This window comes from Panicum virgatum, chromosome 3K, assembly GCF_016808335.1.
Source record: "Panicum virgatum strain AP13 chromosome 3K, P.virgatum_v5, whole genome shotgun sequence".
Taxonomy (NCBI): Eukaryota; Viridiplantae; Streptophyta; class Magnoliopsida; order Poales; family Poaceae; genus Panicum; species Panicum virgatum.
Window position 1 is genome coordinate 5,204,591 of NC_053138.1, and position 17,301 is coordinate 5,221,891.

At 44.2% G+C, this 17,301-nt stretch overlaps 1 protein-coding gene across 3 annotated transcripts; it reads right to left on the reverse strand.

The window, feature by feature from the left end:
- Positions 1-11,365: 11,365 nt before the first annotated feature.
- On the reverse strand, positions 11,366-15,299 carry LOC120697016 (protein Iojap-related, mitochondrial-like). 3 transcript variants are annotated; one of them, XM_039980104.1, is made up of 4 exons: positions 14,897-15,299; positions 14,390-14,477; positions 13,346-13,443; positions 11,366-11,720 (listed from the first exon to the last, which is right to left on the reverse strand). In XM_039980104.1, the coding sequence occupies exons 1-4, from the start codon at positions 15,191-15,193 to the stop codon at positions 11,613-11,615; spliced, it is 591 nt and encodes a 196-aa protein (XP_039836038.1). In that variant the 5' UTR covers positions 15,194-15,299; the 3' UTR covers positions 11,366-11,612. The 3 variants fall into 3 exon arrangements, with proteins under 3 accessions (XP_039836038.1, XP_039836039.1, XP_039836040.1); XM_039980105.1 differs by having other exon boundaries at positions 11,366-11,701; positions 14,897-15,298; XM_039980106.1 differs by lacking the exon at positions 11,366-11,720 and adding an exon at positions 12,263-13,078.
- Between the last annotated feature and the right edge of the window lie 2,002 nt (positions 15,300-17,301).

Consider the following 17,301-nt stretch of genomic DNA (forward strand, 5'->3'; position numbering starts at 1 on the left):
TGGCTGATTTCCTCTTTGGTTTATTTGGAATTAAGAAATGGGAAGATGGATTAGTTGACGATAGCGGTGGGGTGGCATGATATGGCGCGGGTGGGCACATTACGGTTTTACACCTAGGAGAGGGTCAGAATTACGTGGTTGGCCACATAAACAGTTGAACAAGACGATCTATCAATTCGGGTCGTTGAAATGTTGGGTTTTTATCTTTTCAAAAAAAAAATCCTAGCATGTCATAGCAAATTAGCCAGTTTTGTTAGCCAACGACCATACAATGCAACCCCAGGTTTAGTTACAAGAGATGATTGCAATTAGAAGCCTCATCATATATAGAACTGTAGTCTAAGTGTTGTTTATTAGGCTAGACGATGGCAATTAGTTATTACGTTAATAAACTAGAGTTATTAGTTATTGGAAGAAGGTAGGACAAAGATAAAAAATGGCCAGAAGCATTAGATGCTGATTGGGGAATATGATTCTTTTTTATACAAGCAGGGGAATACGATTGAAATCCTCGCTCACAATATTGGTGATTGCTTGAAGAATAAACGTCGTCTTAACACTAGTACTGATTAACATAATGATTAAGGTACTAATTGAAAAAAAGGTGAGATAATGCAGAGGAGATTAGAGAAACATGTGGCAACCTAATGCAAATTCAGGTGAATTCCATATTTCATCCAAACGACCAAATCTCTAACAACAATAGAAATGTACTCTAAAAGTATACCGTACATGCATACAAAAGATAACTGAATTACCACACCAACGAAAAAAAAGAGAGGCGATCTTTCGGGGGGGGGGGGGGGGGGGGGAAGAGGCCAATCTTGATACGAAAGGCCCCAACGCAACCACCAGCACCTGAACTGAAACTTCCCAAAAGATGTTTTGCCCCCATACTGAACGGACCATTATGCCCTCACTCATCTCTCCAGCCACGGTTTCGCTTCGAGATTAGACAGACTAGGAATGATCTAGCCACAGAAATACAGAATCCGCTGGCACATCAGCGAAGAATCGCCAAATGATTCCCAATTTCTTTAGGGATACCCACTCCTAGTCTTGATGGAATTGGCAGGTCTATAGCATCGATCAGCAGCGCCTACCGCCAACCGTGGGAAGTTTGGCAGTTGGATTACGGGCGGGCACAGGAGCATTCCCCCGATTCCCGTACCAACCAGTAGCTCCTCGCCCTGCTCCCTTGCGTATTGGCAGCGTCCCTGGCGCTGGCAGCAGGCAGCCCCGTGGGGCCCGCATGTCATGTACAGTACATGTACAGTAGAGTAGTAGTAGGATACAGGCTGATCCACGCTGTCTAACTGCGACAAGAATATATGCTGTCGTGACCTGGGTGGGTTGCCCTCGTCTTTTCCCCGACAGAGATGCTACGCTACCGGCTCGATCGATCGATCCCGTGTTTCAGGGACAGATTTTCCATTGGTGTTCGTGTAGTCCTGTTTAACCCAAAAACATCAAGGGCAAAACGTAATCGAATCCAATATATTAGTGATAAAAATACGAGTAGTAGATGTTAAGAACAGATCAAAAAGAAAAGGCTCGAAAAGAGCAGGCGGAGTTGAGAGTCCCTCTTTTCTTGGCACATCATGCATTCCTATCTTCAGCTGAAGCTAAGTGAGTGTCAAGTCTCTTCTAAATCCTAGCTCCTACTGTGAAATGATGAAGCTAATGCTTGTCCATGGCGGTTTTCACTAGATTATTTGAGCACGAGATCAGCACATGGCAATACAAATACAAGAAAACTCTTAGCAAGTAGCAACAAAGACAGACCAATGCTGAGCAACGCATGCATCGGTTAATTGAACTCGTACCTAGCCGTGGTTGGTACATCGCTCTCATGTAATGTCAAAGTACTCTGCCAAAACGAACAGGGCCGGAGCCCGGAGGCGGAGCTGAGCACACGATCCGTCGCTGTCGCTGTCAGTCCCGACCTGCTCTGCTCTGCCCCCCGCATGCGCGCGGCGGCCGGCCACGACCTACAGGACACCGGACACCGGAGAGACGTACTACGTACGAGGGGAGCCGTGTCGCGCGCAGCCGGCAGCCGGCCGCTCCGGCGGGATCCGGCTACGTACGTACCCCGCACGGCGGCGGGCGGCGGCGCTGATCCTACGCGCCGGTAGGTGAGCAGTTGCCGTTACGCGGCTCGGACCTCCTCCTCCTGGCCTGCTCGCATGACAGCTCCGTCGTCTCCGTGAGAGGGGACTAGCTAGCTGCTTATCATTGTCCCAACTCGGCAACTCCCAAGCAGGCAACAGCGAAATGTACTATGTAAATTTTAGCTTTTCTTGCTTGTCCCAGCTTGAAGATGGCTGCCTCATCTCGTTTCAGTTATGCAGCGGCGAGAAGCAAAAGATTCAAAGAACGAGCCACGGTGGATCACCGCTGTTTCCGACAATCTAAAAGAAATAGGGAGAATAACTTCACCTTTCCAGCTTCAACTGTTGATCCTGAGATCAGGCAGGCCTCAACTTCACCTCTGATGCAAGCCATGCAGGTGGCACTTGTGCCGGCCACTTCAACTTTCAGTTACACAACGGCAAAAGGTAACCTAGCAACCTCTCGTTTAGGTGCGTAGCGCATGTGAGAATGACCCTGAAAACGAACATGGCCCTGATCCTGAAGATCATCAGGCCTGAACCTGAGAGTTAAACCTACTAACCTTGAGAGAGAATGACCACACACCACCACATATATACAGTGGTCTTCCTCAGTCTCTGAATTCTGACGAGTGACGACGACGTTGACTAGTTTTGAGTTTCAGTTACACAACGGTAAAGGTAGCCTAGCCACCTCTGCTTTTAGGTGCAGAGGGTGGACACCTAATAAGAAACGAAATAACCTGCAAGTGTTACCATCTCAACACAGCACCAACCATTCCAAACAAGCATGCATATCCTTTTCTGCTCATCTCTTTGGATTCGCTTGTATTCCAAGAATATGCAACCGTTTGTCACAAGATATATAGACCACATTTCACTTTCTTCATTTAATATAAGGTTGCGCGATTAAGTAAAGTGTATTGGTCACATGAAAACCAAATAAAGTTGCATCGCATGTCATGATGGCAACATTTTTGAAAGAATAATGGAGGTGGCATATATGTAGCCCTAGCTAGCTAGGTCGTATAAATCTCCAGATAAGTAGATAGTGTCGCGGCCGGGAGAAGCCGGGTTGCTTCCTCTTAATGAAAAATGGTGGGGTTCATTCACCCCTCCGATCACATTTTTTTTAGTCCACTGTTTGCAAGGTCTGTGGTTTTCTATCTAGTAGTACAGCTGTCAACAAAAAATGAGGATAGGATAGCGACACTATCTACTTATTGCTTGTTTAGAGTTATACAGACCAAATGGCATGGAATGAAAGCGCCGACCCTCCGCGCCCTCTCAGGCAGTCACGTCGGCCAAAAAAATTTCGCCCGTCCGATCGTGATCCGATGGTTACGGATGAAAGGAAATCTTACTATTTCAGAGTACTAAATAAAATCTATTTACAAAACTTTTTGTATGGATGGATTACAAATCACGAGACGAAACTAATGAGCATACTTACTTCATGATCAACTCATAATTAGTGAACGGTTATTGTAGTATCCGATGGTTACGGATGAAAGGAAATCTTCCTATTTCAGAGTACTAAATAAAATCTATTTACAAAACCTTTTGTATGGATGGATTACAAATCACGATACGAAACTAATGAGCATACTTACTTCATGATCAACTCATAATTAGTGAACGGTTATTGTAGTATCACTGTATGACTACGGATGAAAGGGAATCTTGCTATTTCGGAGTACAAAATAAAATCTATTTACAAAACCTTTTACAGGCCGGGTTGTAAATCACGAGACGAACCTAACAAGCATACTTAATTCATGATTAACTCATAATTAGTGATCGGTTACTGTAGTACCACTGTATGGCTACGGATGAAAGAGAATTTTGATATTTCGGAGTACTAAATAAAATCTATTTACAGACTTTTTGCACGGATGGGTTGTAAATCACGAGACGGGTTGTAAATCACGAGACGAATCATTAGTGAACGATTACTGTAGTACCATTGTATGGCTACGGATGAAAGGAAATCTTACTATTTCGGAGTACTAAATAAAATTTATTTACAAAACCTTTGGTATGGATGGGTTGCAAATCACGAGACGAAACTAATGAGCATACTTACTTCATGATCAACTCATAATTAGTGAACGGTTATTGTAGTATCACTGTATGGCTACGGATGAAAGGGAATCTTGCTATTTCGGAGTACAAAATAGAATCTATTTACAAAACCTTTTACAGGCCGGGTTGTAAATCACGAGACGAACCTAATAAGCATACTTAATTCATGATTAACTCATAATTAGTGATCAGTTACTGTAGTACCACTGTATGGCTACGGATGAAAGAGAATTTTGATATTTCGGAGTACTAAATAAAATCAATTTACAAACTTTTTGCACGGATGGGTTGCAAATCATGAGACGGGTTGTAAATCACGAGACGAATCTAATGAGAATACTTAATTCATGGTTAACTAATAATTAGTAAACGATTACTGTAGTACCATTGTATGGCTACGGATGAAAGGAAATCTTGCTATTTCGGAGTACTAAATAAAATCTATTTACAAAACCTTTTACACGGATGGGTTGTAAATCACGAGACAAACCTAATGAGCATACTTAATTCATGATTAACTCATAATTAGTGAGCGGTTACTGTAGTACCACTGTATGACTACGGATGAAAGGGAATCTTGCTATTTGGGAGTACTAAATAAAATCTATTTACAAAACCTTTTGCACGAATGGGTTGTAAATCACAAGACGAATCTAATGAGCATACTTAATTCATAATTAACTCATAATTAGTGAACAGTTACTGTAGTATCACTGTTGCAGATCATAGATTAAGTAGCTCATTAGATTCGTCTCGCGATTTACAACCTATCCGTGTAAAAAGTTTTGTAAATAGATTTTATTTAGTATTCCATGCCTGTGCTCAAATATTCGATGTGACGTTTTTGGGATAAAATTTTTGAATCTAATCACGGCCCTAATTTCTATATGTGAATGCCCCGAAGGTCGCCGCAACGGCAGACTGGCCACGCCAGTAAAAAAAGATTCCTACTATTCGATCCTAAATTGGCAGGGCATGTGATTGGCCGTGCCATCGTTATCTTTGAGGCCTTGAGACACGAATGGTCCACGCGTCAGCTATCCATTCGGTCACTACAAAATATCTGAATCTAGAACTCTCGACCGGTAATTTTGGTGGCCTCCGAATGGGTGTGTGCTCTACTGCAATGACGGCAGTGAAGCTAGGCTGGAGAGCCACGCGGCGAGTTTGGGCGGGCCGCCGGGCACGCCCTCGATGGGTGCGGCGAGTTCATGCCGTCACCGGCGGGCGACCCGGCCTCGCTCCGGTACGCTGCGGTGCCGCAGGTCGGGCGTGATAGCCGCGCATTGCATGGTGAGGAGATGCCCCCAAGACCGCTCCCGGCCGCCTTCGACGGCGAGATTGAGACGTCGGATTTCAGCTACTATTTTTTTGCATACTTTGCTTTAAAAACAAATATCATATTTCTATCTATGTATATCCATTTGTCTATACATCTACTACAATCTCTATATAAACTTATATTGCCAAACGAAAACAATAAATAAATTACGCGCGCCAAGGCGCGCGCAAGGCACTAGTGGCATGGAAAGCTAAAGGGGCAACCCTATTATGGTAGAAGTTTCACTAATTTTACTAGTAGGTGTATGGCTGGTTCCAACGGGGTCGGTACCGACCCCCGCCGGTCGGTACCGACCCGGCTACCGATCCGCGCCGGTCGGTAAGCGCGGAAACCGAGAACGCGGGGCGGTAGTGCTACCGACCGGCCGGGCAGTCGGTACCGACCGGCGTTGGAGCCGCGCGCGGTCGGTACCGACCCGGCCGGTCGGTATCGACCCGGCGTCCGGTCAGCTGCCACGTGGCGCCCTGTGATTGGCCAACGGCTGCCACGTCAGCGCCATGTCAGTTAGCCGTTGCAATTAGCCGTTTTTGACCGTTTGGACTCCAAAAAATTCAAAAAAAATTCCAAAAAATCACAAATTTCGTCCCCAACTCATCTATAAATTTTTATGTAATTTCTGAATTTTTAAATTTAATAAAGTGGTTTTGCTGTGTCAATTTAAATCATAGAGCAACGCGTTCTGAAATGGTTAAGTCTGGAATGGAGAAGCTGACGTGGCGCTGATGTGGCTGTGGGCTGAGGCTGCAGGCTGACTGATGGAGCGCTGTGCGCTGGGGTCGAGTGGGCTGGCGAGAGCTGACGTGGCGCTGACGTGACTGTGGCTGTGGGCTGGGGCTGCAGACCCGCTGTTGGAACCAGCCTTACCCAATTGGTGGTTGCATTTCCAATCAAGGTGCACGTGATGATTACTTGTCAGCCTAATTTCGTGGCAATGAGCAGTTGATGTGACTAACAGCACATATTTTGCTGGGCAATGAGCAATGCGCAGTTCATGTTTTTGTTTTCCTAAAAGAAAAAGCAGCAGTGGAGCTTAGGCCCTGAGACCGCGTTTGCTTCGCTTCTGAGCCAAAGAAGCGAATTAAACCCGCCAAATGGGATGCGGCGGACGCGCGTTGCCCGGCCGCCGCGCGTTGAATAAGCGGCAGTTACAACGTGCGGCTCTAAAATCGCGAAAAGCGAGCTCCAAGCTGCGTTGCGCTTATGCGCGCCTCGCTTTTTTTGGCACACGGTCCCAAACAGGGCCTTAATTCATGCTGTTAATCAAGGGCAGTGACTGCAAACTCCAGGGTGGTAATCATTCGAGCGCGTGCAGAGTGGAATTTGCCAGGCCATGGAAAGGGACGCCGCGGGAGCATCTGGCGTTCTCATCTCGAAGGAGGGGGAGAACAAAAGGGCAGGCAGGCAGCGTGGTTCGTCGATCCATCACTTTAACTAATCATCATGGGGTCACTCAACAGCAACCGCCCACCTGAAAACCTCGCAATTAATTAATCAACCCAATCAAGTTGATTAATTAAGCGTCTGATTATCTACTCAATTATTTATTAATTAATTTTATATACCTTGCTTCCTATTGGCCTCTGCAAGATCCTCTGTCCGGCTGCCTGCGAGGCGCCAGCTAGCAGCGGCTAATCCAATCCCAATCCAAACAGCCGTATCTGCGCGCGCACCGCATGCGTGCTCAACAGACATGCGTTGACCTTGTCATCAGTTTGCTTCGTGCCAATCCACCTTTTTTTTCTTAATGTCAATTTGTGCTGCAACACAATGGAGCAGTACAGCAATGCAATCATTTCTGTTAAACATTTTTTAAAAAAAAATCATTTCTGTTGAGGAGTGCTAGTTACTTTGTGTGTTGATTATGGGAGGTGCATAGATAGGTGGATTAAGTTTTGAAAAAAAAAGATAGGTGGATTATGAAGCACATACTGGCACTGAATATAGATTATTCCAAGAACAATGCCACTGGAAGATAAAGTGTGGAAGAAGTAGGAAAGACTACTTAACTAGCCAGGTTTATTATGGGAGACAAGTACCAACCACTAATGTGTACATTACTCATCTGTAAAGGCAAGAATATACACTGGTACTCTCCACATGGAGGTCCTTTACATTATGCGCTTTTTTTCTCCCAACTATAAACGTTTTAAGCAAGGACAAAAGGAGCTAGGTTAGTTTGTTGCTCACTAGCCAGTGGCACATTATTTGAGGAAGCCTTGAAACTTTTAGTACCTCGTTATAACGCAATGAAACCTTGGCGGGAATTGTTGTGATCGATGTAGACTCTTTTACTGGATGATCATGGTATACAATCATCTGTAACTTAACAAGACGTCAGGGGTTGTGTAACAACTCGAGGAAAATTGCATCCAATTTTTGTGGACATGCAACCCCCACGGGGAACATAAATCATAAATGCAACCATCCTGCCAAAATGGCAAGAAAAAAGAAGCAAACACTTCATGAAAATGCGGCATCATCCTGTTAACACTCCTAAAGGCAACACCTTACCAGTCTCTAGGAGTTTTATGGACACAGTTATCTAGACTGAGAACTTGGTAACTGTGCTAGATGAGTTTCATGGTGATGAAACTCACTTCACATTCCATGAAACCGCATCCTTCTCTTTTCTTGCTATGTCAGCAAAATTAATGATATTTAATATTATGAAACTCTCCATTAAACCTCCATTCAAACTGGCTTGTAGAAGTGCAACTCTAAAAATGTCGAGTTAGCCTAGGTTGTCATGCACATCAGCCGCAACAAGCGACCACCCAGTGGAAGTGAACCTAGCTACGACGACTTATAGGAGTATATAGTAGTATTGCAATTCAAAATTTTATAGCAACAAAAAAAAATCAAAATTTTATCAGTCAATTCTCAATTTACCATAAATTAATATGCATTTGTGAAAGAAAACAAAAGAAAGAGATGGACTTGGGAGATGCTAGGTGTCGGTTGGGTCGTTAAACTGGCTACATCTTTTCCCTAACCATAAGTCAATGACAAAGCGGTTTGTTGGTTGGTACAATGCCGAAGCTTCAGCAACCAGTTTCGTACTTTGAACAGTGGCGCCGGGCGGCTCGACACATTTTGGATTCCGATTTACTAACTCTTTGAGCTGCCGCTAGCTAGCTGCCTCTGTCCAACGGCCACCTTTTTTTTTTTTGCGTCTTTCAACGCGTGGATGGCGCCTAATCGCTCGCTTAAGGACCAAGCAGATCTCAATCTAGTTCTGATGCTATTGCTACCAGATAGCACTGTTATTGGGAAAACAAGAGGATGGAAAGGTAGGTTGTTGATCCGTATGCAAGAAAAGAGGCTTGCTTGAGGTGCTACGCGGCTTCCATTTCTCCATGTTTTGAGCCAACGTGAAACATTGTCGGCAGGATAGCGTGCGTGGTATTCAATTCAAATGTGTCACGAGCACCCAATCTTTGTATGGGCCATGCATGGGGACAGGGTTCAACCACAAACAAAAGCAAATGTCTCGAGCATGGATGCAGAGACCATTCCGTGGATAAAAGCTCCAATCTTTGTATGCGAGGTGTTCCAGCGTCGCGCTAGCTAATTAAGAGATGGTTTCCTACGAAGAAACGTCACAACTGTGTTCAGCGATCCAAATCCTAGCCTGATTTCAGGAAAGCGAAGATTGCGGGTGTCGATTAATCTAGGTTCGCAGGTTGCAACAGCTGGATCTCTTGATGATGATGATGGTTTCATGTGTTTTGGAGCGGAAATTTCTCAAAAGGTCGCTCAAGTGTTTCCAGGAAATGCAGATGTTTGCACGTATTTGGTGAACCCTGGGCCAAATTTAATGGATTCTAAAATGAAGCCCAACCAACACAAGCCCACAAAAAGATTGGGCTTGTGGCTGTGGCTTTGGGCCTTGTCTCCTAGAGCTACAAATAAGTATTACTCAGCTTATGCAAAATGGATCGCGTGGCCAAACATGTTGAGTGTTAAGGGCCCAATTATTATGTTTTCAATGACACAACAGGAGGCCCGGCCCATTGAATTGGGCAGTGGTTTTAATTTACAACAACTGCTCATGTTTGGGGTGGCAGAATATCAGTGCTCCAGCAGCATGTACACGAGGGATGATTTAATGCCTTATGCAAGGAAGTAATGCTGAGCTAATGAGGTCTGATGCTGCTGCGAGCGCTATCAAACGTGATTATTATTGAAATCGTAGCAGTGGCGAATGAACTCTCCGGCTGAAGTTCTGCTAATGACCTCTGCCGATGTGTCCCTGTTGCATTTAATACTCGTTCCGTCCTAAAAAAACATTATTTTTAGTATTACTCTACTGTTGCACACACATATACGAACACGTATCACATAGGGTAAATTAATGACTTGTTTTTGAACAATTTGGGGGTTATGAATTGATTTATTTTTTAAGATGGAGGGGGTACTTGGCTTGTTGTATAGTCCCTGTTGTAATTATTTAACACTAACTCCCAACAGCTAGCTAACTCGTCTCAACGTTAGCTATGTGTCCTCTCGCGCTACAGTGTTAGCTGTGTCCTCACCCCAATGTTATTAGCTCGTGGCATTGTCCCTATTGTGATTATGTGACATAAACTCCCAAGGATGCATGTCCTACGAAAAAACGCGGTGGAGGTGTACGGGCTCCACCGTTTTTCATTAAGAGGAAACGACTCGGTTTCTCCCGAACGCAAAAAAATCTCCGAATCCTGGCCCATGTTCGAGAGAGTCAAGTCTTGCGATGAGCACAGCGAGGAGATTCTTTTTACCCACGGGCGAAAATTCTTCCAGCTAGAGTTTGAACTTATGACCTTGTGGGGAGCGACGCTACCATTCTGGACTAGCCAACCGGCCGCCCGACCGTTCGCAAGGATGCGTGTCCTCGCTCTCGCCTTTTGGAAAAAAACGTGTGTCCTCTCGTACTATACAGCGCGTAAAGGCCCAGCTAACAGCTAACTCATCATCACTCTCTCCCGATTATAACGAGCCCACGGAGCATGATCGAGAGCGAGGACACGAGCGCTAGCTGCTACTGCCGCTCACCACGACGGCGGACATGAAGAAGAAGGACGACGACGGCGGCAGAGAGGAGGAGGAAGAGGAAGAAGGCACGATGCATCCATGCGCGCTGCTGATTGCAGGTAGATGAAGTCCATGGACAATTTGTCACCGCACTGCAAGAACTATTTGAGAAAAACAAAGCCAAGGCAGGATACCCCGGCCTCCATCTCCAAATCATGTGACTAGTTCCAAATGGTTTCAGCACTTGATCAACTGAGCAGTGCCTTCAAATAAGGGATTTTGCACTGGGTGTGCTTACATTCAATTATATATTGTGTTAGTATTTTGAGCAAATGGACTTAAGCTGTGTACCTCTTCTTTTTTACCTTAAAGACTTTTGTAGACCCTCTTAGACCTCCCATGCTATGTTCCTTAAATCATGTGATATTGTGATGTGGATTGAGAACAATAAAATGGAAGATTTGTCACCACCTCCACTCTAAACCTGTACGCTGCATTTTTTTCTGTACCCGCCCCAACCTGGCGATAGAATGGAACACTCAGGTAGGAGCTTAGGAGGGAACACTCAGGTAGGAGCTTACCTTAAACTCTGGCAGGCATTGAATAAGAGAGGGGCGGGGAGCCTTCTTATAGTGTCCGCTGTGGTCCATGGATTTCATTTTCTAGACAATGTAGACTTAATTCATTTTTTCTTCTAGGGTTGTGGAAAAATTCAGACTTATAACCAATAAATACAAATAGAAACCTCTTCCCCCTACTCTAGATGAAACCTTAATTACTTGAAAAAACTGCAAAAAAAAGAAATACATAATTTCGAAAGTGGAGCTATCACGTAGCAACTGGGTATTGCTTGAATGAGTGAATTCGTAAGTATGCAATGAACTAAAAGACACTGGTTCATCAGTCCCAATACTGTAAACTTAGGTAAAGTTTGCAAATGGACCTTTACATCAAAGCGATTTTAGTCCCTTACCGATAAGCCCAAAGTAAGACGGGGAGTTTTGGAAACTAAAGGATGTTACAAAAGAAGAAAAAAGGCGACCCCACAATATCACGGATTATGGTACCAGACCAAAGTTCAGATGCTCTTCATGGGTTTCTGCGACAGGTTCCTCCGGCGTGTCTTCACCAGCTTGGTCTCCAACTCCTGCAGAGGATTCAGAGCACTGACTCCATAAAAGAGAAGATGAATCAAATTGGAAATGATATGAAAAGAATTGAAATCCTATTAGCCGCTGATCGCGTAAACACAAATCCATCTCAAAATTCAGAACAAGAGGAGGGACTAGTACTGCAATCCAACTATGCATCTGAACTGAACATGTGACTTTGGTCTGTCAACTTTATAAAAAAATAATCCAGATGAAGACACACAAGAAATGCTGTCTATCCCTGTAAAGGTTGTAAAATTAATTTCTCACAACATTTATCTGGATAATCTGATTCTCTATTGAAATGTGAGTACACTTTCTTGTGTACTGAACCCTTTCTGGGCTTTCAGCATGTCACAGAAATCAGAATTACTGCCCTGCTGGGAAATGTTGAAAAGAAGAAAGAGATTACTGCATTGGGAACTTTGATGCATGCCAAGCCCACACATCCATCCTTCATGCATGAAGAAAAAGATAAGTTTGGGAACCCTACTGCCACCGAGAATCTCTAAATCCATGACCATGACACAGAGATAACAATGCTGAACAAACAATGGTAGATGTTGAGGCCTTGAGGGGCAAACCTTAAGAGTGAGGTACTGTACCCCCTCTTCCTCAAAATTTCTTATTTTTTTCTAGGTCATCTGATGACAAAGTTCCTTAAGACATTTGATGTAACTACCAGATACACACATCTCCCTCAACCAAAGTATACAGTGAACTTCTCAACTTTGGCAGCGAATACAATGGATAACAAATCATATGTCCCACTTCCAATCTGATGGCAATCCTATATACCAGTCACATCAGCACACTCCAGAATTTGGATGAACAGCAATGCCATTCCTCTTTGTGATTTTTCCTTGTACATAGTACATTTAATATGAAAATTACATGCTTTTCTTGATTGCACTGCAGTCCAACATTTGTTTGACAGGGTTGTATCACTGTGTTCATATAACATTGTAGTCATGCTGTTGTCAGCATGTTAGGGCATGAACCCGTAAACAATTAGTATGCAAATACCCTTAGATTACTGCAGTGTAAGATATATATGAATATTCATTTCCAATAAATTGAGTGACCCTATGAGAAAGATTGCTTATGAGGATGTGGAACAGGAAGATAACTGGAAACAGGACTGATATAAAGGAGTTAATAATGAGGAAGTTGATATTTTTGCTAGGGTCCTAGTGCTTCTTTCTTTCAGCCTAATTCAACATCTAGTTTCTGGTAGTTACATTCTAGTCTTGTAAGCAGTTGTAGATTGGACTGATTTTACATTGAACTCATTTTCCCACTATATAAAGCAAATGGGCATGAGACCAGTATGATCTACATCGAATTCATGCACCCTATGTAGATTGGAACACCTGACAACAGCAGAATATATTGATATTTAAATCCTACCAGAAGAAGCATTAAAGTTACTAGTGTTAAAGCCTAAAACAATTCAGGTTAGAGAATGACAAACTATTGTCAATTTTCATATCATGACATGAAACAAATCAAATAAATACTCAGTGAAGTACTGGACTCAACTTTGACAACCCGTATATAATAGCAGTTATCAATATTAGAGACAAAGATACCAGTTATTTGTGGAAACAACAATAACACAGAATTATAAGTGTACCAACCTGAACAGAAGTATTAGGAGACACCTCTTTTGACCAAATGCTTTCTAAATCATAATACTCTCTCGCCCTTTCTTCAAGTGCATGGATGATTACGCTTCCTGACAGAACCAAAGGTCATACAATTTACAAGGCATAAAACTTCACCATTAGTAAATCATCCAAAACAACTTCGGGTAGAATGGAGCCGAAATCAAAGGACAAGCCATGAAACTTTTCTTTTCTTTTTTTTTAATCCAATATGCTCAATTTTGGATAGTGTGTTACTAACATGAAATTTTGCCTTCTACTTATGTTGCCATGAAATTCCATAGATTACTACTTAATGCTACCATCATTGCTGTATAATCAAGACAAGAGGCACCGGCAATGTAGCGCATTGACGATCAAATCAATCACATTAAACAAAGCTCAGGCTACAACATGAATTAACATGTTAAGTACAGTTTTTCAGTCAAATTGTACCCTGAAATGTAATTAGATTCTAGAGAGTGATTTCGAGTTCCACAAACAATTTAATGACCAAGTTGTCTATAAAAGGGAAAACAAATTGTAGTCACCAAAAAGATCATTGCAATTCCACTGTTGAATTTCTTACTTGAGAAAAACTACAGTACATAAGCATGAAGTTGAACCTCAAAGTCAAATTATTAAAGAAGGAAACAGATAGGAAGTAAGAGAAACATAGCAAGGTAACAAACAACTCAAAAGTAAAGCTGAGTTCACTTATTAAAGAAGGAAAAATTATCTAATCAGAATAACATACACATTCAATCACAATTACAACATTACTGATAAGATAAAAGGTACAGGGTGGAGCATTTCATCATAACTATACTCCAGTTAATAACATTGTCATTGTGGCATGCAGCATAACACAATAAATGCTTTGTGGCATCAATCAGATGATAATATTAAGAGACTATCTTAAACACCATCCAGTTTTTGACAAAATTTTATAAATTGCTATAACTTAAAATTCATGAAGTGGGAGGGACGAAAATATAGATGTTGCTGTTACCTGAATCAATTTTTTGAAAAGTTTACCTGAATCAATGACAACCCACTTTCCAGCTTGCTGGCCTTCCACACTTGGCATCAATATTCTATCAGAGCCCTTCTGCTTCTGCTTGATCTGTAACAAGTCTAGAGTTTTATTGCTCAAGGTAATAATAGTATAGTTTCTGAATGTTCGCCAGCAGACGAGACCAACAAACTGAAACTTCCTAAATCAACTAAACAAAATTCCTAGGGCCTGAATTGTCCTGGGGATTCGTGGAGCTGAGTCTGTTGTTCAGCGAGCAAGACTTCCAACTCACCCACGAATGCGAAGCGAACTACACTCATCCCAACCCGATTGCCGAATGAAACTCTTACAAAAAAAACTAGATGTTACTGGTCCATGAAATGGTGGAACTAACTGCAACAAATTGACAAAGAACCTAGCATGTTTCTAATTTTACGATCCAGAGCAGAATAAATTACCAAGAACCGTCCTTTCGCTTTTCTGCGGGGAGGCAGGGGAAGGGGAAGGGGAAGGGGGGCAGTACGTGCCTTGTGCAAGAGCGCCTGCGCGATGTTGCGGACGTGCCAGTCGGAGCGGCCCGTGGCGACGACCATGTAGTCGGCGCAGGCGCCGCCGTGCAGCCCGGCCTCGCCGACGGGGAAGACGCGCACGTCGCCCGCCCGGACATCGCGAAGCACCTTCTCCACCTCCGAGAGCTCCAGCAGCGCCGCCGCCTGCGGACGCGCGGGCGAGGCGCCGGCGGAGGAGGAGGAGAGGAGGCGCGGGAGGAGGTGCTGCGGCGAGCGCCACCGGCCGAGGGCACCGGATCGCACTGCGGGGAGCATCGGCGGCGGCCAAGTATTCGACGGTCTCCTTTTCTTCTTTCCGTCAACCAGATCGGGCTCTGCGGCTTGGATGGCGCGGCGGCGGCTCCCGCGGCGGTGCCTGGAGTGCGTGCGCCCTGCCGGCGCTAGCAGGCCGGCATGCGATGCCGGCCCAGCACCAGCGCCGGGCCGGAGCAGGCCGTCAGCTATGCACGGCCAAGCGCGGCTTTTTTATTTTTATATTTTTTAAAAACAATTTTTATTGAAATATATTTTCGGTTTCACAATTTACAGTTTTATACCCCTACCGCTCGGCAGGGGGCCTACTGCCCGACAGGGGGTGGCAGGGATCTATATGTAAATAAATATTTTTTTTGCGCGGAGGCCCCTGGCGGGAGCCTGCCGCCCGGCAGGTACCCGCCGCCCGGTGGCGGGGCTGTAGGGCAGGCAGCCGCCCGGCAGGGGGGCGGCAGGCCCCTCCTCCCCGCAAGTTAAACCTTGAACGTCAGTGCGGCAGTGCGGCATTAGATGTGGTTTTAGATATTTTGGATAGAAATAAAAACCGTTAGTAAAGTAGATGAATATGAAAAGTATAACTTAGCAATTCATACACATACGCAACTGAGAACGAAATAGGTGATGCATGAGAACAAAATAAGTATAACATGACGACATGTTCATAACAAAAATACAGAAACAACTAGAAGCACCTCCTAACCACCCCGATCATGTCGACCTCTTTTACGCTGTGCGTGGACGTGGTCTGTAGGGTTGGTGTGTCGGTCTGTAGGCCCTACGTCTCTACCTAGACGTCCGGTGGCCACAAGTGTCTGGAAGGTAGGATCAGCCAGCTAGTTAGGTGTAGAAAATAACCGACTCCAGTCTTCGAAGTTCGCCTCAAAGGTATCCTGTGTGGCCCCTATACAGTAGCAATTAAGATATTTTAATCATCGTCTTATAAGTCATATATTTGGGTACATATTCATCATACGTATCTGTTGGTGGTGGATACGAAGAATGACCCATATCAGGAAGCTGGTGGTGCGATCCTGTAAACCGTTCAAATTATTTAAAATATTCATAGAAATAAGAAGAACATGATAAGTTCGGGCTACGGATTAGGTATTTACCTTGCGTTCCTTCTGCTGTCGCCATAGAGTAATACAAAGAAGGTCCCGCATCATATAACTGTTGTGATCCTATATGTAAATGCAAAAAGAATTAGATTTCATACCAAAATTAATTGAAATTAAGATATGGACTATATGTTTACCGAAAGGTCGTGGTGGTGCCTGTGTTGGTTGAAATGACATCCATGCAACTGGTGCCATGGTACTAAACTGGGTCCCTCCGTGAGGTTGATAAGGTGGGTGTCCATCACCTGTATGGACTGAGAATTAATTGTTGTTATCAAAGTAGGAAGTCAGTAAGTATCCTCACGTACCTGGATAATGCTGCTGAGACCAATAAGGTGCTGGGGAAGGCTGCTGCTGTGTGGGACCACAAGGAAACGAGGTCGAGGCTTGAGACGAACCGTAGGAGTCCTCGTACGATGTCCGGCTACCAAAGACTTCAAGCATGGAATGGGCTCTTTGTGAAACTCGGGTCCAGGCCGACTCTTACTCATTCCTATCCATCATAGATCCCGCTCGAATCCTCATCAAATTCGCCCTGACATCTACGTCCATCAACCTGCACATTTCAAACTGCAAACAAGAAAAAGAAAGACATTAACACTCTAATCCAAAGTATGTCGTGCATAGCCATCCTGTGGGGTCGCAACATGCGGCTGTGGATGCATGTCAGCATATATCAAGCGGCAACGAGTCTTAGGCTGGTACCAGCTCAGGTACGCCCTGTACGAAGCCTCCGTGTGTGTAGGGGTCGCAAGCGCCACGTTCTCCTCTGCCTGGTCCCAGCCATCGACCCAAGGCTGCACCCTTGTCACCCACATGTTCGAGAAGAATTGACCAGTCCTCGACAAACTAAATATTGAAAACAATTTAGTCAAATATGATTAGTTAACTATACAATGTATAGTCACTGAAATGACATATGAATCGTTACCTGTGGTCATGGAGTTGTACCCGATTCAATGCTGACGGCACAGGATACAACTGCCTTTGACC

What these genes read in the sequence shown, in the direction of transcription:
- LOC120697016 (XM_039980104.1), bottom strand. Translation starts at nt 15,193, where the DNA reads ATGCTCCCCGCAGTGCGATCCGGTGCCCTCGGCCGGTGGCGCTCGCCG. An exon ending in CGCAGGCGCTCTTGCACAAG is followed by an intron (nt 14,478 to 14,896) that starts GCACGTACTGCC and finishes GACTTGTTACAG; the next exon opens with ATCAAGCAGAAGCAGAAGGG. An exon ending in GTGGGTTGTCATTGATTCAG is followed by an intron (nt 13,444 to 14,389) that starts GTAAACTTTTCA and finishes TGGTTCTGTCAG; the next exon opens with GAAGCGTAATCATCCATGCA.